At 45.1% G+C, this 26200-nt stretch overlaps 1 protein-coding gene across 1 annotated transcript in view; it reads left to right on the top strand.

Moving 5' to 3' along the window:
• Nucleotides 1-26200, top strand: part of NRXN2 (neurexin 2) — a 385627-nt gene that overhangs the window by 129937 nt on the left and 229490 nt on the right. The window contains 2 exon segments of the mRNA XM_087943407.1: nt 5042-5343; nt 8876-8899. Coding sequence (XP_087799533.1) covers nt 5042-5343; nt 8876-8899 — 326 coding nt within the window.

Here is a 26200-nt window from a genome sequence, read left to right as displayed (position 1 = left end):
CCATCAAGTGAATAAACAAGGCCTAAGTGGAGAGAGCAAGAGAGAGATAAGCAGACCCGTTTTTTCCCCTCTCGAATTTCATTTGGCCTTGCCCTGAAGGCTGCTTTCCAGGTGGGGCGCTGAGACAGAGGTTTGCCACCTCTGGAAAGGGGGAGGGGAGAGCCCCTGCAACCTTGCTCTTTTTACCCTGAGCAAACATGCAAATGCTTTTCAAACTTTTGGGTAGCAAACTTTGGCTACCCTAAACTTCTTAACGGGAAAGACTTATTGAACTTTGAGGTAAGTTTCTTCCTTTTTTGCACCTTCGTAACTTTGAATGACTGCAGAATGAATGGTCATTGTACGGAACGGGACAATTCACCACAGCCAACTCGCTGCGGCCACCTCACCATGGCCAACTCGCCACAGGACAGTTTAAACAGTTCCATTTAATTATTTAAAATAAATAAAATAATATTTTAATATTTGACATTCACATTTCATCTTGTCCCTCCCTTATTTGCACCCTTTCATTAACGATTCCATCCTACCGTTTCTTTGATATTAGTGTAACTCTTGTCCTGCAGTGAGTTGTCTCATGGCGACTTGGCTGCGGAGAGTTGGCCCTGGTGAATTGGCTGCAGCGAATTGTTGTGCTGTCTAATGGGTTTGTATATCACTACCCAAAGAAAAACCACTTTCATCCATTCGTTTAATCTAACCAGGTTTGAGAGGCAGAGATTTAGAACAAAGGCATATCATGAACCATTTCAAGTAGCCCCACAATGCTGTAATCCCAAGCACCAGATTATAAATAAATTAAAAATAATAAATAAAATAGAAAGTGTTGTGTGAAAACTTCAATTGTCCAAAGCCGTGGCAATTATATAGATGAAATAAATAAATAGTTAGATGATAGATAGAAGATAGATGATAGATATAAATGATAAATAGATGATAGATTGATAGATATAGATGATAGATAGATAATAGATAGATGATAGGTAATAGATAAGATGATAGATAGATATAGATGATAGAAATAGATGATAGATAGATAGATGAAAGATAGATGACAGAAAGATATAGATGATAGATAATAGATAAATGATAGACAAATGATAGATAGATAGATATGAAATAAATAGATGATAGAAGATAGGTAGATAGATATAGATGATATAAATAGATAGATATAGATGATAGATAGATGATAGATAGATGATAGATGATAGATGATAGACAGATAGATAGATAGATAGATAGATAGATAGATAGATAGATAGATAGATAGATAGATAGATAGATAGATAGATAGATAGATAGATAGATAGGTATAGCATTGCGTGAAAACTTTGATTCACCAAAGCCATGATAAGTGGCAGAGGGATCAATATTGTTGCACCTATCTGCTGGCAACCAAGACTTATGGAAGTTTGCAACTTGGAATTCAGGAGTAAATACATCGTGAAGACCACAAATGAACAAACAAAATGTATGAATGAAAGATAATTTGTCTGCCTCCGAGTCCAAGCAAAGAGGCAAATGATTTGAACGAAGATGACCCGTTCTTGCGGAATGGAGCCGATGGGGACTTGTCGGGATGTGGAAGATGTAGGTTTAATTATGAATGAAAGGCTAGAAAAAGTATAAATTGGTGTTTTCTAGCTTGTTGTGAGCTTCTATAAAAATAGGATTCCTTAGGGTGGTGATTGCTGCATGTTTCATTCTAATGAATGGTAATAATAGAAGAACTAGTCAGGAGAAAAAACCGTACAATATTCTAAATTAATGTGATCTGGGGGGTAAAATTACCCTGTAAAGACGGTGAAGTACGGAACAGAAAATACAGAAAAAGTGACGGGCCCTGTGGAGAACCAAGAATGAATAAAAATGAATATCAGCTCAGAAAAGGGCCTTTTGTTGTGAATATACAGTCAGTCTAAATCTGTTCATACAGGCGTAGGGCAAAGAAATCATTGATTTGATACTTTTTAATGAACAATTGAGAGAATTATTGAAGCCATAAATGGGGATGAAAGGTTTTGAATGTGGGGTAGATCATTGTTTGCCAACGTCAACTTTAAATTCTGGGGGCGGGGGAATGTAGATAAGAAAGGAAGTTACGAAAGCTATTCCTTGACTTGCCACCATTCGTTTAGTTTACTGTTTGAAATTACAATGGAACTGAAAAAAGTGACTTAGGACCGTTTTTCACACTTACAACCACTGTAGCCTCCCCACAGTCATTTATGACGGTTGTAGTGTCCCTGGAGTCATGTGATCTCCTTTTGTGGCCTTCGATAAGAATAGTCAGTGGCCAGGTTCACTTAACAGGTTCACTTAGCCAGGTTCACTTAACAACCGTGTTACTAACTGCAGTGATTCACTTAACAAATGCGGCAAGAAAGGTCATAAAATGGGTCAAAGCTCATTGCCTCACTTCTAACAACAGAAATTTTGGTCTCAATTGTGATCGTAAGTCGAGGACTACCTGTAGATTCAGTGGAAGTTGGACAGAAAGAGGATGCGGAGCCTTCTTGGAAGAGGTGGAAATAATTACGTGACGAAGGATCCAAAAGAGGTAGATGGAGTTACACTGATGCAAAATAGGAATGCGGATGCTTGGCGAAAACGAGGAACCATAGTGTTTATAGATCAGGGTTTATTCAGGCCATTATGAGATGTCTGAATGGGAGTTTGTTTCTTGTCTAGTGGCTGCTTAAGAGAAAGGAGAGGATGAAGGGATAGGCTTGAATTGATGGGATTTGCAGAGGGCAAATGGAGTCGCAGGCCGATGTGATGCCGGATTGGAGGGGAATGCTTCTTCTGATGTCACAGGTGAGCGTGTCAGGAGTGTGAACGTACGCACACTTCTGCACAAAAACAATTTGAAGGAGAGCCTGAACGGCTTGCATTGAATTTGAGAGAGGCTGAACGAGGCAACGAGGAGGAAGGATCTGATCATAAACCCATCAGAGACTAAAGTAGTCTTGTTTTCACTGGGGAGACGGAGGGAACAATTGCGACTTCTCCATAAATACTCGAGTAGATGAATTTGCCTGTTTTCTTAAAAGTTTATACCAAAGATGGGGAAAATAAATGGAGACGTGGCCAGACATGCAAGTGGTGGCAGCGGGATGCGTGTGGTTTGAGGAATGAAGGATGTGGCTGAAAAGAAGGGGAAATGGCTGGATATAAGTGTGCTCCTGTCTCCTTTGATATATGGAAGCGAGACTTGGGTACGCCGAGGGAAACATAAAAATAAGTTAAGTGTAATGGAGTACTTAAGAAATATGTGTGGCCAAAGAAGAAGAAGAGAAGAGGGGTCAAGGATGAAGAGGGGGCTCCACAAATAGAGCTGGGATGAAAAAGGAAGTCTGCTGGGCAGGGGTGGCTCTTAAGGAGAGAAGCAATGTGGATCACATCTCGAAAGAAAATAATGGGAGGAGGAGTCGGAGAGGTTGAGCCACACGGAGTAAACTGTGTGTGGAAAGGGGGGATCCTCAAAGAGAGGGGAGAAAGTTCAAGGGGCACCAGGTGAAGGAGACCCGGGGTGGGAGGGAAGCAAACCTTAGCTATGGTGGCGCAGTGGTTAAATGCAGTATTTAAGGCTGATTCTGCTGACTGCCAGGAGTTCGATGCTGATGGGGTTCCAGGTTGACTCAGCCTTCCATCCTTCCGAGGTGGGTAAAATGAGGACCCAGATTGTTGGGGGAGTAAAAAGCTGACTCTGTAAATCGCTTAGAGAGGGCTGTAGAAACACTGTGAAGCGGGATATAAGTCTAAGTGCGATTCTGTTCTGCTCTATTCTATTCTAAATTTTTCAATATTCTCCTCTTCTCTCTTCTATTAATTTTCTATATTCTCTTCTATATTCACTTCTGTGAAAATATCTACAGACCCCTTACATCCTGGACATAAACTGTTTCAACTCCTGCCCTCAAAACAACGCTATAGGGCACTGCACACCAGAACAACTAGACACAAGGACATTTTTTCCCCGAACGCCATCCCTCTGCGAAACAAATAATTCCCTCAACCCTGTTCAACTATTACAAAGTCTGCACTATTACTGTTAATCTTCTCATTACTCCTTATCATTACATCCCCTCCCACTTGTGACTGTATGACTGTAACTTTGTCGCTTGTATCCTTATGATCTATATTGACTGTTTCCTTGTATGATTTCATTGCTTATTGTACCCTATGACTATTATTAAGTGTTGTACCTGATGATTCTTGACGAATGTCTCTTTTATCTACACTGAGAGCATTTGCACCAAGAGAAATTCCTTGTGTGTCCAACCACACTTGGCCAATAAAGAATTCTATTCTATTCTATTCTATTCTATTCTATTCTATTCTATTCTATTCTATTCTATTCTATTCTATTCTATTCTATTCTATTCTATATTATCTTCTAGTCTATTCTAATTATTTTGTATATTCTCTTCTATATTCTCTTCTCTCATATTGTCTATATTCTCTTCTCTCTTCTCTTCTCTATTCTATTCTAGTCTATAGTCTAACCTAATTATTTTCTATATTCTCTTCTATATTCTCTTCTCTTCTCTTCCTATGGTAACACAGTGATTAGAATGCAGTATTTCAGGCTAATTTTGCTGACTGGCAGCAGTTCAATCCTTACTGGCTCAAGGTTGACTCTGTTCCATCCCATTATTACGACTTTTCTTGCCACATTTGTTAAATGAATCACTGCCGTTGTTAAATTAGTAACATGGTTGTTAAGTGAATCTGGGTTCTCCCTTGACTTTGCTTGTCAGAAGGTTCGCAAAATGACTCCTGAACTCTGCAACCATCATAAATAGGAGTCAGTTGTCAAGCATCTGAGTGTATATCCCGTGAGCAGGGCGATGATGCAAGAGCCGTAAGCGTGAAAACAATCCGAAGTCACTATTTTCAGTGCCGAGCTAAGTTCGAACGGTCGCTAAATGAACCATCGTAAGTCGAGAACTACCTGTAGCTTGCTCATAAGCCTGTGGATTCCTGACCCCCTGCTCAAACCCCACCTTCCCATCTCCTTGTGTCTCTTCTGCAGGGAAAGAAGAATTTGTGGCAACGTTCAAAGGGAACGAGTTCTTCTGCTACGACCTTTCGCACAACCCCATCCAAAGCAGCACCGACGAGATCACCCTTTCCTTCCGCACCCTCCAGCGCAATGGCCTGATGCTCCACACCGGGAAGTCGGCCGACTACGTCAACCTCTCGCTCAAGAGCGGCGCCGTCTGGCTGGTGATCAACCTGGGCTCTGGCGCCTTCGAGGCCCTGGTGGAGCCAGTCAACGGCAAGTTCAATGACAACAACTGGCACGACATTCGTGTGACTAGAAACCTGCGCCAGGTGAGCGACTGCTGCCCAGGTAGTCTCAGCACATATAGGGGATGCTGGCGGGGGGGAGCACGTCCCTGGCTTGGAACTGCTTATGAAATCCTTTTTTTTTTTTTTTTTTAAATCGCTGTGCAAATTTTCCCCAGCATCAAGAGACCTTTTTAATTAAAAAAAGGATGATTCCCACGTTTGGGATACAAAATGTGAGAAGCGGGCTAGATTTTCTAGCACTGCTTCTCAGCAACAGGTTGTGTTATTTTTGGTAAAGGGAGAAACATTTTCAAAGCACCCAAGTGTTAATCTTAGGTGGAGGAACTTTGAAATGGAAATGCATCTGAAATACCGGACCGGCTCTTTATTTCCAATGCCTGTCTGCACACTTGTATATGTCCTTTACGTCATTTGCACAATTATGTAATTGGCATTCTTATACCATTAGTCTTCATGTACGACATTTGCATAATTAGGTAACTGTGCAAATGACCTCAGTTCCAAACTTTTGAATTTAACAGACAGCCTTAAACTGTCAGTTAAATCCAAATTTTACTCTCTTGCAAGGGATGTCAAACTTTTCAGCTCGAGCAAGTATTATTGTTATGGTTATTCTTATTGTTGCTATTACTGGTGAAGGCTGCAGGATGTGTGGCGGGGATGCGAATGGCTGCAGTTTTCAGCTCTTTTCTCCCCAATTTTCTGGATTTTTAAAAAGAGCAAAATAATCTTAAATTGGCCATTTTATTTCTTATTTTAAAGTTTGAAAAGAAGACAATCGCCTTGCTGCATTTTAGTACAATGTGGCTAATGGGCAGCTCACACCCCATTGCATCCCCAGGTCTTCAATTTCTACAAAGTTCTATAAAACAGTTCGATACCTGGAAGACGACTTTATTTTAAGTTATACAACGTGGTCAATGAGTGATGATTGCTGAGGCCAGTTGCATCTTCTAACCCCACTTTTCTGATGTCTGGACTAGAATCAGTCCACCCTTCCAGGGTCTGCAACCCACGATTCCCTGTTTAGTAGCAAAATATGGCCTTGAATATAGAGGGGTTGTTTTGGCCCTGATACTTGGCATGTGGGGAAGAAAGGGGGTCTCGTTCTGTGAAATCTAAGGATAAATAACAGGTGGGACTCTCTCTGTATCACTGTATAGGCTCGTGTTTCTCTCTGTAGAGGCAACTTTAGGACATGTGGACTTCAACTCCCAGAAGTTGAAGGAAGCTGGGGAATTCTGGGAGTTGAAGTCCAAATATTCTGGCTGGGGAATTCTGGGAGCTTAAGTCCACACCTCTTAAAATTGCTAAGGTTGTGAAACAGTGGAGCCTTCCAGAACGAACAGGGGCACAAATTGCCAAGGGGAGACCCACAACCCAGCAAAAGCTATTATAGGTGTGAAGATGTGCTCCTAAATGGAGTGGGCAGCGAGGAATATAATGCATGGCATACCGAATGAGAGGCTTTGGGGCCTTGAATAAATGGCCGGCCTTCCTCCTAACGAATTTCTGATCTATTTTGGGCGTGCAGTGAGAGGAAAAATTCCCCTGCTGATCGCCCAAAGTAGCTCAGATTTCACCCAGCTGCAGAACTGGGGGGGCCTGGAAAACATGGCCCACCTGTATCCGTGGTAGGACTCCCAGTGGAGAGTTCGCGAGGCTGTTGTTTAAAAACCAGCTGATCTGATTAAAAATCCATACTCTGTAATGATAGCTGGAGGCTGGGAGATCCAGAGCAGGGAGTGCCAGGAAGTATGAATAATGGAATACGTCTGGAGCTTTTAAGGCAAATACTCTAAAAATAATAATAAATGCAATTGCATAAAAAGAATTTGGGAACCCCCAAGGCCTTCAGTAAGAGATCAGGACAGGGTTGTTATTATGATGATGATGATGATTTGTCCTTTCTTGAAAAAGCCCAGAGTTTGGAAGTTGGGGGAAGATAAACCTGAGCAGAATGGGGTAGTGAGTAGAAGAGGAAGAGAAGGGAGAAGGAAAAAGGCATCGGATTGGATGGAGAGGGGTTCCCCCCCCCCTTCTCTCGCTTAGCCAAGGACATATGTTGCTCCTTATCAGAGGCGGGTCACTGCCGGTTCGCACCGGTTCAGGTGAACTGATTGTTAAGATTCCGTGCAGTTCGGCGAACCGGCCAATTCCACCACTGACTGGTCCCACACCCACTCGTTTTTTGGCCTCTTTTCTGGACTGTTTGTGGGGCCAAAAACAGCCTGAAAATGACCCCAAAACGGGCAGGGGCGGGGCCAGCCAGTGGTGGGATTAGCCCCAACCGGCTGAATCCTACCTCTGTCTTTGAGGCGAGTGGCCGGGAGGCGGGGCTGGGTGTGATGAGTGACATCACCCACCCCATCACATGACCAATCGGCCACGCCTACCCCGCCAAAGAACCGGTGGTTAAGTTATCCCACCGCTACTCCTTATGCAATGGAGCACTGAGCCTTGGGGTGAAGCAGTGAGCCCGCCCCGCTTGCAGCCCTTGGGTTTCACAGAACTGGACACGCGCACACACACACACCCCGCTTCCCCATATCTCAGTTTTGCAGCCGTGCCTCTCTCCTCTTTCCGCGAACCCCCTGGATGGGTTTTTTTCCCCACTCTCCTCTTCTTAATCCTCCTCCCCAAAAGCAGCAACTTGGCCTTGATTTCTACCTGGGGAAGGACCGGGAAGGGGGAGGGGCTTGCTCCCCCTTGTCTGCGCCCCCCCAACCGGGCATCCTTGCCTAAGCTTTCTCTCTCTCTCTCCTTTCCTCTAGCTCTTTCCTCCAAGTCCACTGAGATCTAAGCTTTTATCTCCCAGCAGTGGCTGACCCAGCCTTGGTCCCCACCGGCCTGACCCAAATGCCGTCTCTGGCCAGGCCCAAGGCCACCCCCACCCAGCCCCTCCCCTCTTCTCCCCTCCCTAAATCTGGGCTCCTCGGAAGTACTAATATTGCTAACACGGCCCTGTGCTTTGATCCTCCATCCTTTTCACTCCCCCCACCCCACCCTTAACCTCCCACCTTCCTAAACCACCTCGTTAGAAATTGTGTTGGCAACTTTTGTCGTTGTGTGTTACTAACACGCTTCTGGGGAGGGGGAGTTGTCATGCAGTGGCAGGGGGGGGGGAATCTCCCCAAACCTGTCCAAAGAAGGGATAACTAACCTCTGTGCCATTCGCGGAATGTCGGTTTCTTCCTTCCTTCCTTCCTTTCTTTTGAGTGGTTCATTTTGTTCCGTTCTCTCCTTACTAACCCAGGTTAAGAAAGTGGGTAGGTGGGTGGGAGGAGGGAGTGGGAGGGCAGAGTTCGTGGGGAAAGGGTCGTTGGGTTGTGTGAATTCAGTATTTTTCATTTTATTTTTTTATTTTTTTAGTTTTTTGCTGGTCTCAGAAACTGGAGAAATTTATTTCTCCCTTTTTTCTGTTTTTTGTTTTTTTTTAAATATATCTCCCTTGAATTTTCATGGTTGGTCTTTTTTTTTTCTTCTGTTTATTCCCTTCCCTCCCCTTCTCGATTTTCTTTTTCATTTTCTTTCTGTTTTTAAATGCATACAGCACGCAGGAATTGGACACGCTATGGTAAACAAACTGCATTATCTGGTAGATATCAGTCTATTGTCTAATCATTTGGTTTGCCGTGGGTTTTACCTCTCCCCCCCTCTTTCCTTATTTTTTTAAATTATTATTTTTTTTTAAAAAAAATTACTTTGCTTTTGGAAATTGACAGACACTCTGCTGTGCAAGCCTGCACACATGCCTTTGCAGAAACACATGGATTTTATCTCAACTGAGGGCGCTTCTGAGGAGGCTTTCGATTGTATCCCCCGCATCTTTGTATAATTTTCAGCCACTTTAGGCAACAATATTTTCCAGTTGCTGACCGCCCCGAATTAGCACTCTGCTTATATCCCTCCGTTTCTTTCGTAGGGAATCTCTTTCAAAGAGAAAAGGTGAACCAGCTGCCCTGCATTGCCTTTCCGAACTCTTTTAAAAAAATGTAAAAAGTATTGAGTAATTTTGCTGAACTCCGTTGGGTGTGAATTTACCAGCAGCAAAAAATAACCCTGATGATAACTGTACTGTATACATAAAACTATACTGAGCTGACGGTTATAAAAACCTGCAGAACCAGAGAGGTTCACAATTGACCCAGCAAGCAAAATAGATTATAGATTGCCACAGTCACAACTATTTAAAATGACTGGTTCTCAATTTAGGGAACTTTGGGACCTGTGGGCTTCAACTCCCAGAATTCCTCAGCCAGGAATTCTGGGAGTTGAAGACCCCACCTCTCCCTGTTGCCTAGATGGAGAAATACTGAATTAGAGTATGCAATATAATATTGTGGTGGGCAGAAACAACATTACTAAGTAAATATAAATAATAATATAGTGTAATGTAGCATAGTGTATTATAATATAATATAATATAATATAATATAATATAATATAATATAATATAATATAATATAATATAATATAATATAATATAATATAATATAATATAATATAATATAATATAATATAATATAATATAATATAATATAATATAATATAATATAATATAATATAATATAATATAATATAATATAATATAATATAATATAATATAATATAATAATATGTCACTTGCCTATAAAACGGCCAAGAATCAGACAGGATAAAATGGTTAAAACACCAAATAACAAATATAATATATAAACCTCCCCGCATTCCCAGTTTTCTGGATAACAGATCAATCTTTCTAAAACAAAACAAACCACTATGCAGAATACAAGTATGGGTTGAAATTGTGATTTGAAAAAAGCCGCAAATAAAATAATAATAAAAACACCGATGTAAGCTGTGCAGCAGTAATGGGTGGAAACTCTGTTTGGTGCCAAGAATTGTCTATAATTGAACCAGGCAGGCTTAATAGCCTGCAGGTGCAATTATTAATTGTTGTTATTATGTATGGATAACTGCCCCACAGACACTTTCCCTGTGTGACCTACAAATGCTTTTTTAAAAAATGCATCTGAAGGATGCAAACCCATGATAACAACAACAACAACAACAACAACAATAACAACAACAATAACAACAACAATAACAATAATATTAATATTAATATTAATATAATATTAATATTAATAATAATAATAATAATAATAATAATAATAATAATAATAATAATAATAATAATAATAATAATAATAATAATAATAATAATAATAATAATAATAATAAAGAAAATCCAATCCGTGAAATACCATATTTAATCAGGCCATTGAATGCTTTGGATTCAACTACAGGTAGTCCTCAACCATTCTTTTAATGAGCGTTCCAAGTTATGACGGTGCCAAAAAAAGATGACTTGCGCTTAAGGCCACTGCAGGCCTCCCTGCAGTCACGTGATCCAAATTCAGGTGCCTGGCAGCTGATATGTTATTTATGACAGTTGCCGCATCCTGAGGTCAAACGGTTGCCATTTTGCAGCCTTACGTAGAGGGCTTTCCAGTGGAGGAAATTGGATTTCAAACACAGAACTGTGTGGTTCATTTAATGACTGCATCAGAAGGAGGATAAAATTGGACACACAGTTCACTTTCGGACCGCATTGCTTCGCAATAGACGTTCCCATTTCAGTTGTGTTTTAAATGGAGGACTACCTGTGGTGTTTCAGGAGCAGCCCCTAATGGAAGTCCTTAAGAGCAGGTAGGTCAATGGTGGGATTCTACCGGTTTGGACCGGTTCTCTCGAACCGGTTGTTATGATTCTGCGCAGTTCGGAGAACTGTCCAATCATGCCCCTGACTGGCCCCGCCCCTCTCCGCCCACCCCTCCCCTCCCAGTCAGTCCTTATCGCGCATGCGCGACATCGCTGCTGAGTTCTCCCCTGCCCTGTCACTCCTTAAGGTATTTCTTCTTCTTTTTTCCCCCCTCCCGATGATCAGCTGTTCCTACGATCAGCTGTGCCAGGATCCCCCTCGCTGTCTTACTGCTTCACCCAGGAAGGCAAAAAAGGGGGGCGTGCAGTAGGTGGGAGGGTGGGTGCACTCCGTTTTTTGCCTTCCTGGGCACCAGGGAAGCCTCCTGGGAGCCAAAAAACGACCCCCCAGGAGGCTTCCCTGAGGCCCAGGAAGGCAAAAAAACCAGGGAAGGATGCTGGAAAAAAAGAAGAAGAAGCCACACCCATCTAGCCATGCCTACAGAACCGGTTGTTTAAAACTCTGAATCCCACCCCTGAGGTAGGTGCCTCTTTTCTGGGATTGTGTGTCTGCCCTCTACAGCGGCCACAGGATTCCCAGGAAAAAAAGAAGCCGCTGGAATTGCCCCAAAGTGCTAATCGGCACTGCTGGCTGCTTTTGGGAAACGAATCCAAGGTGTGCTTCCTTCGTCTCATTTTGTGAATTTGAAAACAGATTCCAAAGGTGCTTTTCCAAAAGGCAACTGGTCTTTCTTCATTTTTTTTTTTTGCTTGAAAACATTTCGCTTCTCGCCCAAGAAGCTTCTTCAGTTCTTCTTCAGTGTCTGAAGAACCGAGGAAGCTTCTTGGATAAGAAGTAAAACGTTTTCAAGGGGGAAAAAAACCCAAGAAAGTCCAATTGCCTTTTGGAAAAGCACCCTTGGGACAACCGTGGCCTGGATGATTGAAAGTTCTCCATAGGCTTGAAAATGGATCCTTCCAGCACTTTGGAAAATGAAGTGGGTTTCAATGACCCCCCCGCCCCCAAATTCCCTTTCTTTTACTTCCTGGGGCAAAAGAAACGGTGGAATAACCGATTCCCAGCTCCGTTAGGGCAGTGAAAGCTCAATGCAACTCTTTCTTGGAGAGACCTCCCCCCAGGGGTGAAATAGGCTTCAACCCAGCCCCCCCTCTTGACTACAATTCCCATGCCACGGGTAGCTGATGGGCATTGTTCTCCAACAGCTCCAGAAGGCACCGGGTTTAGAAAGGCAACCACTGAATTGTAGCCGAAAAGGAAATGCAGGTGCTGAAAAGCCAAGGAAAGGAAACTTGGAAACCTGAGACTCCCAAGATATCGTTGGACTGCAAGTCCCATCATCCACAGCCGCTGCAAATGCTACCCCTTGGCATCAGAGCGTGCTAGTCTTGGGCTCCCGGGGCAGCCCCCCTATCAGCCACGGCCCCAATGGGGTTACTGGTTTATTTGCTAGATGCCTGATCTTTAGGAGATCCAACTCATGTTCCCTCCGGCTCCCATTTATCCTCACAACAACCCTGTGAGGTAGAATGGCTGGGAAAGAGGGAAGCCCCCCCCGGAAGGTACCTGAACCCAGGTCTGCTACTACTACAAGCCCCACACCTTCAACCATCCCTCCCCACTGACATGGCAACACTCTAAACCAGGGTGTCCAACCTTGGCAACTTTAAGACTTGTGGACTTCAACTCCCAGAATTCCTCAGCCAGCTTTGCTGGCTGAGGAATTCTGGGAGTTGAAGTCCACAAGTCTTAAAGTTGCCAAGGTTGGACACCCTGCTCTAAACCCACACAGCCCCCCTTTGCAAAACCAGAAAAGGCAACAATATTTGGGGGGGGAATTGGTTGAAGAATTTTCTTTTATGGTTTTGGTTTTTTCCCCTCCCCTCCTCCCTCTCCCTCCCCCAAAAAAATCCATGGAAAACACCATCCCATGAAGCAACTTCTGTGCGCTGTTGCACCTACGCTGGGTCCCCCAGCTGCCCCCCAGGGAAGCCCCAAAATGGCAGCCAGGTGGATTGAGAGGGGGAGGCCCAGAAAAACTCCTCCAACCGCCCCCCATTTTCAGCAACGCTGGGTCGTGGCATGGAGGGGGGCAGGGACATCCCACCCCCCCTTCTCGCAAAAGTGTCTTGCAAGAGTGCTCCAATTCACAGAATGTGGGTATGAGCTTCCCTGCTCCATTCCTCTTTACTTTGGGGGGTCAGGGGCTTACAGGAGGGACTCAGCCCTCCCCCCCACCCTCCAGCATCCTGGTTGGTGGACTGGTGCTTGTCCTGGGAACCTGAAGACCTGGCTGCCTAGAGTGCCCCCTGGGGACTAGCTGCCGGCCACCCTATTGCATGGCCTGCTATGAACTTGCGAGGCTGGGCTGCTTCCGTAGCCAAGTTTTATTTCTCTGGGGCTGAAACTAACACTCTTGTGTGTTGCATATGTCCCATCCCCTTCCTCTCCTCAGGCCTCCTCTTCCTTCTCCCGTATTCTTCCAAGGCCCCTTCCCCTCTTTCAGCCTTGCATGACACCCCCTATCCTTCCTTTGCTGGCTTCCCCTCTTTCTCATTTCCAAAGGGAGCACTGAGGCAGGGCCATCAGGGCAGGGGACAGACATGGATGGGACCCTCCCCTGTGCGCATGTGTGAGTGCCTGGTTCCAAGACGGGAACAGGGGTGTTCAAAAGGAGCCGTGCTGGCATAGCTTCCTGGGTGCTAAGACTGGCATTTTGGCTTTCCATTGAGGGACCAGTTTGGCAGGAGAATCCAGACATGAAAAAAGCTAGCTTGATCCGGAAATCTGTTCCATTCTTGTTTCACAACACTGTCCGGGACCTCGGTGGAGGTAGGCCATCCTTGAGGCAGGGTACCTAGGGGTGCATGGAAGAATTTGCAGCTGACTCGGGAAAGGTGTGAAAAAGCTGTACGGATTGTGCAGTCCAGAGAGTGAAGGAAGCATGAGAAAGAAACTCAAGGTAACCCTGCCTTGATGTTGTTTAGTGTACGGTGGGACTTGGCGAGGCATCTCAAGTTTCTGTTGTCATACCAAAACAGGCTGGAGGGAAAATACATTAATATTAGAACAGTGTTTCTCAAACGTGGCAACTTCAACCCCCAGAATTCCCCAACGCCGGCTGGCTGGCTGGCTGGGGAATTCTGGGAGTTGAAGTCCACCCATCTTCAAATGGCCAAGGTTTAGAACCACCGTATTAGAAAATAGTCGAAATATTTCAATCACAAGAAATCAATAAAAACCAAAGTGTGGTCAGCACTGAGAGGTTTGTCTCTGAATGGATCCAGTCTTCTTAGATCCAGTAATAATGGTGGGTGTGTTCAGCCACTCATTCTGGCAGATACATTCCAGGGAACCATGAAATCCATTAAAAAGCCAGTTGAAACTGGCTTTCAGGTGTGTAACTCGTCCTGTGTGAGAAATGATTGCGGGCAGGTGAAGAGGAATAGAAGAGGCTCCCTTAACCCCAAAGGACTGTGTTTTTTTTAAATCTCTGAGAACCGTTTCTGAGATTCAGTGGGTGATTCCTTCAAGAAATTCCAGGATAGGAAATGTTCTCCCTCAAATAGGATATAACATGATAAACCTGTAAGTCCACAGTGGAGAGAGAGATCGCAATACAATCGATGCAATCAATACAATCGGAATAGAGCTGGAAGGGACCTTGGAGGTCTTCTAGTCCAACCTCCAACTCTATATCATTTCAGACAAGTGACTGTCTACTCTCTTCTTTAAAAACCCTCCAGTGATGGAGCACCCACAACTTCTGGTAGCAAGCAGTTCCACTGATTAATTTTCCTCACTGTCAGGAAATTTCTCCTTAATTCCAGGTTGGATCTCTCCTTCAAATGGCCAAGGTTTAGAACCACCGTATTAGAAAATAGTCGAAATATTTCAATCACAAGAAATCAATAAAAACCAAAGTGTGGTCAGCACTGAGAGGTTTGTTTCTGAATGGATGCAATCTTCTTAGATCCAGTAATAATGGTGGGGGTATTTAGCCACTCATTCTGAACGAGAACTAGGAGGGGCAAAAAATAAGACTCGTTCTCCGCCTGCCACTAATATTGAGTGTGGGAATGCAGCTACGATCTACGTTTAAGAAAAAAAGGACAGTAACAGCTGGGAGGGGGGAATTAAAGACAGGAATCTGAGGCAGGAGAAGTGGGGCTTAAACCTCTTTCTCCAACCAATCAGATCCACCAAAATCGGATGGCACTGAAGGAAGGGTCTGTAAAGACTACCGTAGTGTGTGTGTGTGTGTGTGTTCAAAGGAACAATGGGGGTATAAAAAGGGAAGTATCAGCTTTATACATCACACTAAATACAGTCCAGCTTCCATCATTCCCAACTGAACACAGAGGAAAGCCTTGGTAAGATCGCACTTGGAACTCTGCCTCCAGTTTTCGTCACATCAATGCAAAAAAGACATTGAGACTTTGGAAAGAGTTTAGAGAAGAGCCATAAGGATGATTAGGGGAGTGGAGGCTAAAACATACAAAGAACGGTTTCAGGAACTGGGTGTGGCTAGTTTAATGAATGGTCTAGGGCAGGGGTGTCCAACCTTGGCCACTTTAAGACTTGTGGACTTCAACTCCCAGAATTCCTCAGCCAGCAAAGCTGGCTGAGGAATTCTGGGAGTTGAAGTCCACAAGTCTTAAAGTGGCCAAGGTTGGACACCCCTGGTCTAGGGGGAACATGATAGCAGCATTCCAATATCTGAGGAGCTGCCACCAAGGAGACGGGTCAACTGTTCTCCAAAGCACCTGAAGGCAGGACAAGAAGCAATGGATGGAAGGAAACTAATTGAGGATGGAAACTAATTGAGAAGCAACTTAGAACTAAGAAGAAAATTCCTAACAGTGGAATAAATTGCCTTCGCAAATTGTGGGTGCTCCATCCCAGGAGGCTTTTAAGAAGAGACTGGACGGCCATTTATCAGAAACAGTAGAGGTCTCCTGCGAGAGCAGGGGGTTGGACGACTAAATGACCTCGAAGGTCCCTTCCAACTCTGTTTCTATGACTTAACACCTGGTGCTTCAAGGGAACCAACCAGCGATGCTCTTTCCAGTAACGTTTGCACCCAACAAGGACCTTAAGTCAGCCTTTCCCACCTCTGGGGTCATCCAAAAGTACTGGATGATGAACCCCATCATCCCCAGCCAAGCCTTTCCTTGCCTTTGCTGGTTTGGATGCTTGCTGCAGTTTGTATTCCAACATTAGCAGAGACCCGGATGTGGGAAGGTGGATTTTGATGTGCAGCGAACCACGGCGAGCGTAGATTTGCTTCTGGCAGTGAACTAAAAGGAGCATAACGACAGGCCAAGCGACAGCCTTAAGCTGGGTCCAAATATTTCTTCCCGTGGGCCCAGTTTTGTTTGCTCTGACTGGCACCCCTGTCTCTGAGTCATCCCGGTCTGAAATGCCTCTTCACCAGATGGAACCCCCTTGAATTGGACTGCTAATGGATTGCTTCTTTGCTCATTAATCTCTGTACCCAGGTGGTTCTAGGAATAGTTTTAGGATTTTGGGGTGGGGGGGGAGCACTGGTTATTTGGAGTGGAGGGTGGTACATTTAAAAAAGAGTTCCAGGATGGAAGGGCTGCCCCCTTCAAGCACACTTGGATAGCCGAGAACGCCTGGGCATTTTCAAAAACCGTACAGTGAACCCTCGACTGACGACCACAATTGAGCCCAACGTTTCTGCTGCTAAGCGAGACAGGCATTAAGTGAATTTTGCCCCATTTTACGTCCTTGCTTGCCACAGTGGTTAAGCAATCAGGGCAGTTAAGTTAGCCATACGGTTGTTGAGTGAACCTGGCTTCCCCGTTGACTTTGCTCATCACAAGGTCGCAAAAGGGGGAATCGCACGATCGCAGCCGCCATAAATATGAGCCAGTTGCCAAGCGCCTGAAGTTCGATCCCATGACCCACGGGGAAGCTGCAGTGGTCATAAGTGTGAAAAACGGTCCTAAGTGTCTTTTTTCAGTGCCATTGTAATTTTGAACAGTCACTAAATGGACTGTTCTGAGTTGAAGGCTACCTGTGTTCAGGTTAGAAATTGGCAGAATTGTTGGGCTAGGAATAAAGGCCGCTTCCATTACAACGGATGGAAGCTCATCAAGGAGAGAAGCAACCTAGAATTAATGAGAAACATCCTAACAGTGAAGACAATTAATAGCACTTAGACTTATATACCGCTTTATAGTGCTTTTACAGCCCCCTCTAAGCGGTTTACAGAGTCAGCCTATGGCCCCCAACAATCTGGGTCCTCATTTTACCCACCTCAGAAGGACGGAAGGCTGAGTCAACCTTGAGCCTGGTGGGATTCGATCTGCCAAATTGCAGTAGGAGTAGCTTGCAGTACTGCACTCTAACCACTGCGCCACCGAGGCTTATTAATTAACCGGTGGAACAGCCTGCCACTGGAAGTTGTGGGTGTTCCAACACTAGAGGCTTTTAAGAAAATATTGGACAACCACCTGTCTGAAATGGTATAGCGTCTCCTGCTTGAGCAGGGGGTTGGACTAGAAGACCTCCAAGGTCCCTTCCAGCTCTATTCTGACCGATTGATTCCCAGCCATGCAATCAGTAGAGAAAAGGGCTTCTCTCCCTCACAGAGAACTGACAAATTGTAGGGAAGACAACATGAGGAGGTGGAGGGGTAAGGAATATTCCCTAAGGTTAACCTTTCTACAGGCACTCAAGCCCAGGAGGCCTGTAGTTTTTTTGTGGGTAAGGTTCCTTGGAATGGAGCGGAGCCTCAGTGCAAATGGCCTTGGGGGAACCAGCAGGCACCATTGCAAGGGGAGAATAAATGAATCAGGTGAGAATCTGGAGGGACAGGTGTGGCAGACACCTGGCCTTGCCTTTATTGGACCAGCTCTCTTGTCTTCCCACATCAGTAACTTTTTCAGAGTTTGAAAGAGAGGCTTGCATAGGATATGGCTGCCTTTGCAACTCAACCACAGGCAGACTTACAACAGTTCATTTAGTGACCATTGGGTACTGGAAAAAGTGACCTATGACCATTTTAATGACGGTTGTAGCATCCTCATGGTCATGTGATTTAACATGCAGATGCCTGACAGCTGATTCATATTCATGACGGAGTCATGTGATTCCCGTTTGTGGTCTTCAGACAAGCAGAGTCAATGGTGCAGCCAGATCCACTTAGCAATGGTGTTCCTAATTTAACAACGGCAGCGATTCACTTAACAAATGTGGCAAGAAAAGTTGCAAACTGGGGCAAAATTCACAAATGTCTCACTTAACAACAGAAATTTGGGGCTCAATTGAGGCCATAAATCGAGGACTACCTGTATTTAATCATGTTCAGTACTTCTAGCTGTTAAAACTTACCTCACTTTCTAAAAGGGACTTCCTAGATTCACACAACACCCCTTAACCTGGGCTTTTAGTTAGCCTGTTGTCTTGACTGGCAAAGCGCATGGACACATAAGTCAACCCCAAAAGAGAATGAGGTTCACGCAATGCGCAAAGTTTTGAACAAAACCTAATCCAGGTTATAGCCTAACAAATTCAGCATGTTGTGTGAATGCAGCCCTTGAGATTAAGTCTAAAGTGGTGTAGGGTTTCCTGCTGGGCAGAGGGTTGGACTAGAAGACCTCTAAGGTCCCTTTCTAACTCTGGTATTCTATTCTGTTAAGGAGCCCCAGATTGACAGTTGGTTGTGAAATTTGAAAAGCAACTGGAGGAATCTGAAGAATTTTGATGGCAGAAGACTTTGAGTTTGGGTGTGTCCTTCCCATGAATCAACCATCATCCCTAAACCAAAAATCATCATTTAGACCAGGGGTGTCCAACCTTGGCAACTTTAAGACTTGTGGACTTCAACTCCCAGAACTCCCAGCTTTGCTGGCTGGGGAATTCTGGGAGTTGAAGTCCACAAGTCTTAAAGTTGCCAAGGTTGGAGACCCCTGATTTAGACAGATCAATTTTGATGTATCCAAGAGCAAAAAAAAAATGCAGATAGCTAGACAAACAGATAGATGGGAAAGGCAGAGAGATGGATAATATTGGCCTTGAAAGCCAAAAGGGATCTGGATATTCCCAGCCAAAGTTTCAGTTTAATTTTGGCGTGAGACGGAAAAGGGTAAGGAGAGTTTAAAAAAAAATCAATTAAAAACATTATTTAAAATATTTTTATCCCACGAATGAAGGCAAATATATGTCCCAGGATAAGGTTGCGGGGCCAGCTATTCAGTTGTTAGCTGTTTTTTCCCTTGTGCTGAGGCATCCTTAGCTTCTACGTACCTGATACTTGATGGGAAATCAGCCCTCCTACTGACTGACAAGGGGCCCGTTTCCCAGGTTTCAATTATTTCCCAGTCATTTTGTAAGCGGTTAGACAGAGGAGATCCAAACTCATTGGTAGCCTCACATTGCCATGAACTACTAAGATTGTTGGCTGAGCAGGGACAAAAATAGCCAGAGAAATGACGGAAGCCTGGGAAATGGGCCATTATGGACAATCATAGGGAAATGGGAAATATGTGACTGGAACCAGTGTTTCTCATCCTTGTCAACTTTAAGATGTGGACTTCAACTCCCAGAATCCCCCAGGCACCGTGGGGAACTAGCAGCAGGGGAATTCTGGGAGTTGGAATTCATTCAAGTTGTCAAGAATGAGAAAGGCCAGGCTAGATTCTGTCACTTTCCTAACCCGCCTAATTGCCAACAGCTCTCAAGCGGAGAGTATCTTCTCCCAGTGACCCCTCCGAGACCCCTCTGAGACCCCGAGGCCGTGGGATTCCAGACACAAGGCTTTCCTGGCACCCCACCAAGGCGCCAAACTCAGCAGCTGCCATCACACAACTTCGTTTGATCCATGATTCTCTTTGTTGTGTGCGTGCTTTAAGGGCGGTTGTGCAAATCCAGCCATGGGCTTAGCTTGTGATTCCACTATAATTGGCCAATCTGGGGAAAGGATGAATTCAGTAATCTGGTTAAACATGTTGAACATCCTCGCCTCTTTTAAGGTCCCCCCCTCCCTCCCTTCTGAGGAAGTCAGTTCCTCAAATTTTGCACCTTCTGCATTTTTTTGGAGTAGAAGGGAGGAGAGATGCGCATATCCTCCTCCGTCTTGGAGACAACCCGGTTCTGCTCCAGGTAATGGAGGCTGACCGTTGGAGAATTTAGGGAGAATAAAACCTCACTTTTTCTCCAAAAATGGGGTTAGCTTACATTGGCTCCAATTTCAGGGCCCACTCCCTTTTATTTCGCTCCTGCCTTGCATGTTGCATGAAGTTGAGGGGGGGGGGCGTCATCTCCGTCTCCTTGAGGGGTGTGGAAAGACACAAGGTTTTGCAAAGCTCCCCTCTCCAGCGCCAGCAGGCGTTTAGAAATCTCTGAAGTTTTTGTGTCTGCCATTGTGAGAAAGGCAGGAGCGGAGTGGTGCGATGGCCTGAGAGGTGTGCTCTCGCCTCACAATCAGGAGGCTGTGAGTTTGAAGCAGATCTCTCTCTGTCTCTCTCTCTGTCTCTCTGTCTCTCTCTCTCTGCACACTGAGAATATATCTGCTGAACAAACTCCGCATTGGTGACAGGAAGGGCATCCGGCCATTCGAACACTCTGCTAGCTCCATTCAGTTGCCCAGACTCCACCCCGCAAATTGAAGATGATGATTGTGAGGGAGGCAGGAATGAGCCAGCGTGGGTGTTTGTGCACTCTGGACACGTTGGGTCTGGATGGTGACTGCTGGATTCTGAGTGTGTGTTTTTCCCCAGGACGGTTGAGTTTTCTTCCTCTTGAGCCTTTCCTCTTGAGCCTTTCCTCTTGGGCCTTTCTGTGTGGTGCCCATGTTGTTTGGGGGGAGGAAGCTGTGCGTGTGTGTGCTCCCTTTGAGTGTTTGTTGGGGTGGGGTGGGGAGTTTTTGTCCAGTGTGGGAGGCCATTCCTCCACCTTCCAGACTGAACGTAGGAAGGCCGAGTGCTCCCGTTAGAAATCTTTTTAAAAGTACCATGATTTCTGCCTCCTTGGTCGCTTGCACACCTTGACCTGCCCTTCTTCCATTCTTTCTCCTTCCTCTTGCATGCCAGCACCTCCTCTCCATGCCCCCTCCCACCCCCCACCCCCTCTCATCCCACCTAACACGCATGGGGGAACCTCTCTCCTTGCCTCTCCCTGCCTTGCACGGCTTCTGTTTCCATCTGATTTCTCTCTGCCAATCTCTTCTTCTTCTTCTCCTCCTCCTCCTTCTTCACTCTCTCTCTCTGTCTTTCTTTCTGACAATTAATTAAATAATTAATGGAGAGACATAATGAATGCTAGCTGGTAATTAACTCCTGTTGTACTAATAGTATACTAATTAAAGACTGTGTTGATTGTTCCTACTAACTGCCATTTCTGTGTCTGAACTTTTAAGTTGGTCTGAGGAGACTGCCCCAGGTTTTTTCTTCTTCTTCTTAACTCGGACCCCCCTTTCCTCTTCCTCTTCCTCTTCGTCTTCCTCTCCTCCTGCTTCCCTCCCCTTCAGAGGGCAAACGTAGGACACGCATAAACGGCTCTCAAGTGGGGGCATGTGATTCACTTAAGAAAGTTGGCAAGGGAAGTTGTACAATGGGGCCAAACTCCCTTAACCAATTTCTCCCCTAGCAACGTAAATCCTGGGCTCCGTTGTGGTCGTAAGTCGAGGACTACCTCCATTTCTAGCATAGGGGAAGCCCCCAGGGTTTTTGGTCCAAGCCCCCTCCTGGGTGGAAATGGCTTGGACCTCGTCCCTGGAAGCCGTGCCTTTGCCTGGATGGCTGGGCCAGAAGGCGAGAGAATGGGACACGCTTCAACTTCCTTTTCCGCCTGCCCCCAAAATAATTTCCATGCTCAGCCCAAAAGACTGGCGTTGATTCCCAGGTAGGGGAGGGCTTTTGGGTCCAGCTCTGGGGGCAAAATTAAAATGAGAAATTAAGACTCCGGGGGGGGGAGGGGCGGGATCTCCAAGGCAGGGTCTCCTCAAACTCTGCAAAGAACCAAGGACGCAGATGGAAGACCTCCCCTCTCAAAACACGGGGGCTGCCTTCTTCCAACACAGCAGCAGCAGCTGCCCCACATTCAAAGCTCTGCTTCTTTTAAGCTTAGGAATCGTGGTTTGTTGGTTCTGGCTTTGCACGGTCGGTCAAATTCAGCCCATTTGAGTGAGTTTAGGAGTCATGAATTTAAGGGTCTCCCACTTGTGGGGCATTCCCACCCAGCGGTCAGTTGATTTCTGACCGTTCCGTTGTTCCTGGCCACTAAGGGGTCAGCCATACATGATCTAGCTAGCCCTTCTCTAGAGAGAGAAAGTTAGCATCTGTTCCTATCCCTGGCGTTGAGGGGAAACAAGCTAGAATCTATGGTTGGATGGGCCTTTAGAGGTCACGTAGACCAGGGTCTCCAGCTGTGGCAAATTATGCCTTGTGGACTTCAACTCCCAGGATTCTTCAGCCCGAGGAATTCTGGGAGTTGAAGTCCACCAGGCGTAAAGTTGCCAAGCTTGGAGACCCTTGACGTAGACTAACTTTGGTCCCCTCCCAGCTGTCCCCCCCGCAGTCATTTTCTCTTCCACCCCTCCCCCACCTCTCTGCCTTCTAACCTCGTTTGCATGTTGAATTGACTAATTACTAATGAGACCCTGCCTCCTTCCCCCCTTTCTCTTCCATCCTCCCCTTCCTTCATTGCTTGGATTGGAAAGAAGACCCCCTCCTCCCCCCTTGAAATGCCCCAAATGGCTCAGCTCCCCCACCAACGGGTCTGCTGCCCCCTTTCTTGGCTTTGCCCAGGGCGGGCAGCCCAAAAAACCAAAACAAAACGGAATTGCAAGGAGACATCTACACAGTCTCTCTTTCTCTCTCTCTCTCTCTCTTTTTTTATTTCCCAAAACTTGCCCTGTTCTGCACAAGCCTTGATGGTTCAGAAAAAATATATATCGACAGGGATGAAGGGGGCAGAGGTGGGAAGGTGGAGGGTGCAGGGACAACATTGACTTCTCCAGGATGTGCTTGTCCGTTGCACTACAGCTGAGATGTTGCAGCTTTGAAAAGACCCCGGTGGGGATGTTAGCACCCCCTGCCCCTCCCACGGTTTCATTTTAATGTCTTAAATCTGCTCCCAAACAATCTGGTGATCGAATTGAATTGCTCAGATTTTGGTCCAGAGCTTGCTCAGCACTGCCTACTGCTGGAAGATTTGGTGGAGTGCACGCTTTCCTCGGAGACAAGGTGATTAAGACCTGCTCCAAAATGTTTTAATTTTGGTGTATCCCTGTGTCTGATGTGCTAAAAACTTTTTTGATCTTTGGACCGACTGTCAAATATCGGAAAGGTGGCAGGACTCGGGATCGGTTTCCTAGCTGGATTGTTCTGTGCTCCTCACCCTCTGCTACCTGACAACGATGCCTTCAAAGGATCTTGGGCGTGAGTGACAGCCGTTGGGAGATGCACAGTTCATTTGGAGAAGGAAGTCCTCTTCCTGGCGGAAAAGACATGCATAAAGGAAGGAAACTTAACACTGAAGCGAAATGTTTCTACCCCTTATTATGATTTCAAACGAAAAAGGGAAAGAACGGATAAGAAAGGGGAATCTTGGCTATTCACTTCTCATTTTGAGATACAGAATGCAAACTTAGCTTGTTCTTAGATGTCCTTTTCCTAGTTTGGAAGGAAAATCAGCCACAGAGGGAAAAATATGGAGTCAGTTTATGTGAAGGAAGATCAGACCCAGGAGGGTTTGTGAGCAATGGAAAAAATGAAAAAATTTTTAGGACGTCTTGACTTGTCCTGTGAGTAAAACACCAACACTCCACTGGTACAATACATGTGCCCAAGATTCAGAACTTTTGTTTCCAGGAGCTCATAAATGGAATCCAAAGATAGTTTCATTCTCCCAAGCTTCCTTCTTTTCAGCAGAATAATAGTGTATATTATAGGGGAAATTATTTAGATTTTCTACAGTGAAGGAAGCGGGTTTCACAAATCCTGAACAATCCAGGGCAGATCATCCAGGATTTCCCAATAAGTCCTAGCTCCAGTGTCCTGATTTCAGCAGCGACAAGCTGTTTATCAGAGAAAGCAGGATCTAGAAAGCAAAGTCCATATTTTTAAGGTAGCATCTAATATTTAGAGGGCTAAAAGGTCTTGGAACTGTTGAGGTCTCACCCACCCCCCAAACCAGTTCCAAGCAGTTTTAAGCAGGGTGTATTTCATCTCCCAAATTTTCTTAGCCGCCTTACTGGCTGGGGAATTCTGGGAGTTGAAGTCCACCCAACTTAAAATTACCAAGAGCAAAAAACATTCTAGATTCAAGCCAGCTCAGAGGTCATGAAGCCTGCAAACTTTTAGATGTACAAATCTCTTCAAATAACATGTAACACAGATTAGAGAGACGGGGAAGCCAAAATTTGATCTGAAGCTTATATATACCTAGATTTCCAATTATGAGGTGAAAGTCATAATGGTCATGGGATTGACCCGCTCTTAAAACCATTTTTGCCATGGCCATTAAGCGAACACAGCAGTCATTAAGCCCCTAGAACCAGAAACAATGGTTTTCGGCGAAATTGTCTTAAAAAGCAGTCATGTGACTACAGGAGACTGCAAACAGCCATAAACGGGGTTATATTGCCTAGTATTTGAAGTGCGATAATGTGACCATGTAGGAAAAGGGGGAAACCATTGAAACTTTGGACCCTGATCATAAATCCCCTTGTAATTTGTCTATTGTAATTTCAAACTGTGGCTAGCAACCAGTTGTAAGTCATGGAGTCTGATACAGATACAAATTAACAGAGTTGGAAGGGACCTTATAGGTCATCTAGTCCAACCTCCCACCCAAGCAGGAGACCCTACTCCATTTCTGACAGGTGGCAGTCCAGTCTCTTCTTGAAAGCTTCCAGGGATGAAGCTCCCACAACTTCTGAAGGCAACTTCTGTTCCATGGGTTGATTGTTCTCACTCAGGAAATGTCCTCCTTATTTCCAGGTTGAATCTCTCCTTGTTCAATTTACATCCATTGTTCCTTGTCTGGCCTTCAAAGGTGCTTTGGAAAATTGCTTGACCTCTGTACTTAAGAGTCTTGGTGGAATTTGAGAAGAGAAAGCAGAAATTCCAGTTAAGCTTTCTCATGATGCCAAGGCTTGCCCAAGAATTTCTTGGGGAAAGAAACAAGCAAATAGTATTTGAGTCCTCCATTCCTAGGGACACAAAATCCTGCTTTATTCAAACCCCTTCCAGACTGGGTTCCAACATTAAACAATGGTTTACTTAAACCATGTTTATTAAGTAAGCAGAATGCTTAGTGCTCTTATGGCATGCTCAGGTGGACAGCATAGTTTACAAACCACTATGGGATTCAGATAGTGTAAAAGTCTGATTCTCCAAGGTTGAAATGTTAAATTTAGACTTTTTAAGTCCAGCACTGAAATGTGCTGTACCAGATTGGACTAGATGGAAACCAGGGGTGGGATTCTACCAGTTCGCACCTATTGTCTAGAACTGGTTGTTAACATTCTAAGCAGTTTGGAGAACCGGATGTTAGAAGAAATTACTGGGCTAATCCTGTAAGGAAGGCAGGAAGGAAACATTCTGGGGTTGCTTACAGAAACTGCCTCTCCGTTAACCCTTATTACATTCTTGGCGGGACTAGACTTCCTGTCTCAGGAACGTCTCTGGAGTTTTTTCCCCCCTCCTTTGCTGGCATTTTGCTTGTGTGGAGTGACCATTCAAAGTCACAATGGCACTGAAAAAAGTGACTTAGGACCACTTTTCACACATACGACTGTTGCAGCATCCCCACAGTCTTGAGAGGCCAGGCCAAGAGATGCGTGCCTCGATGTGAGTGATATTGAGTTGGCCACGCCCAGCCAATAACATGACCTCCAAGCCATGTCCACCCAGTCACATGACCACCAAGCCACGCCACCACCTAAGCCACGCCCACAGAACCGGTTGTTAGAAAATTTGAATCCCACCCCTGATGGAAACCACCAACATGGATACAGGCAGAGCTCAACTTAAGACATTTGTTTAATGATCATTTGAAGTTACAACGACACTGAGAAAAGCGACTTGCGACCTCTCCTCGCAGTTACAACATCCCCATAGTCATGTGATCAAACTTTGGTTGCTTGGTAACCAACATATGTTTACAAGAGTTGAATTGTCCCAAGGTCATGGGATGGCC

The sequence above is a fragment of the Notechis scutatus genome, chromosome 14, assembly GCF_049901735.1.
Source record: "Notechis scutatus isolate UNSWTSFEM ecotype Mainland chromosome 14, rNotScu1.2, whole genome shotgun sequence".
In the NCBI taxonomy this organism is placed as follows: Eukaryota; Metazoa; Chordata; class Lepidosauria; order Squamata; family Elapidae; genus Notechis; species Notechis scutatus.
This window is presented reverse-complemented; position numbering and strand designations above follow the sequence as displayed.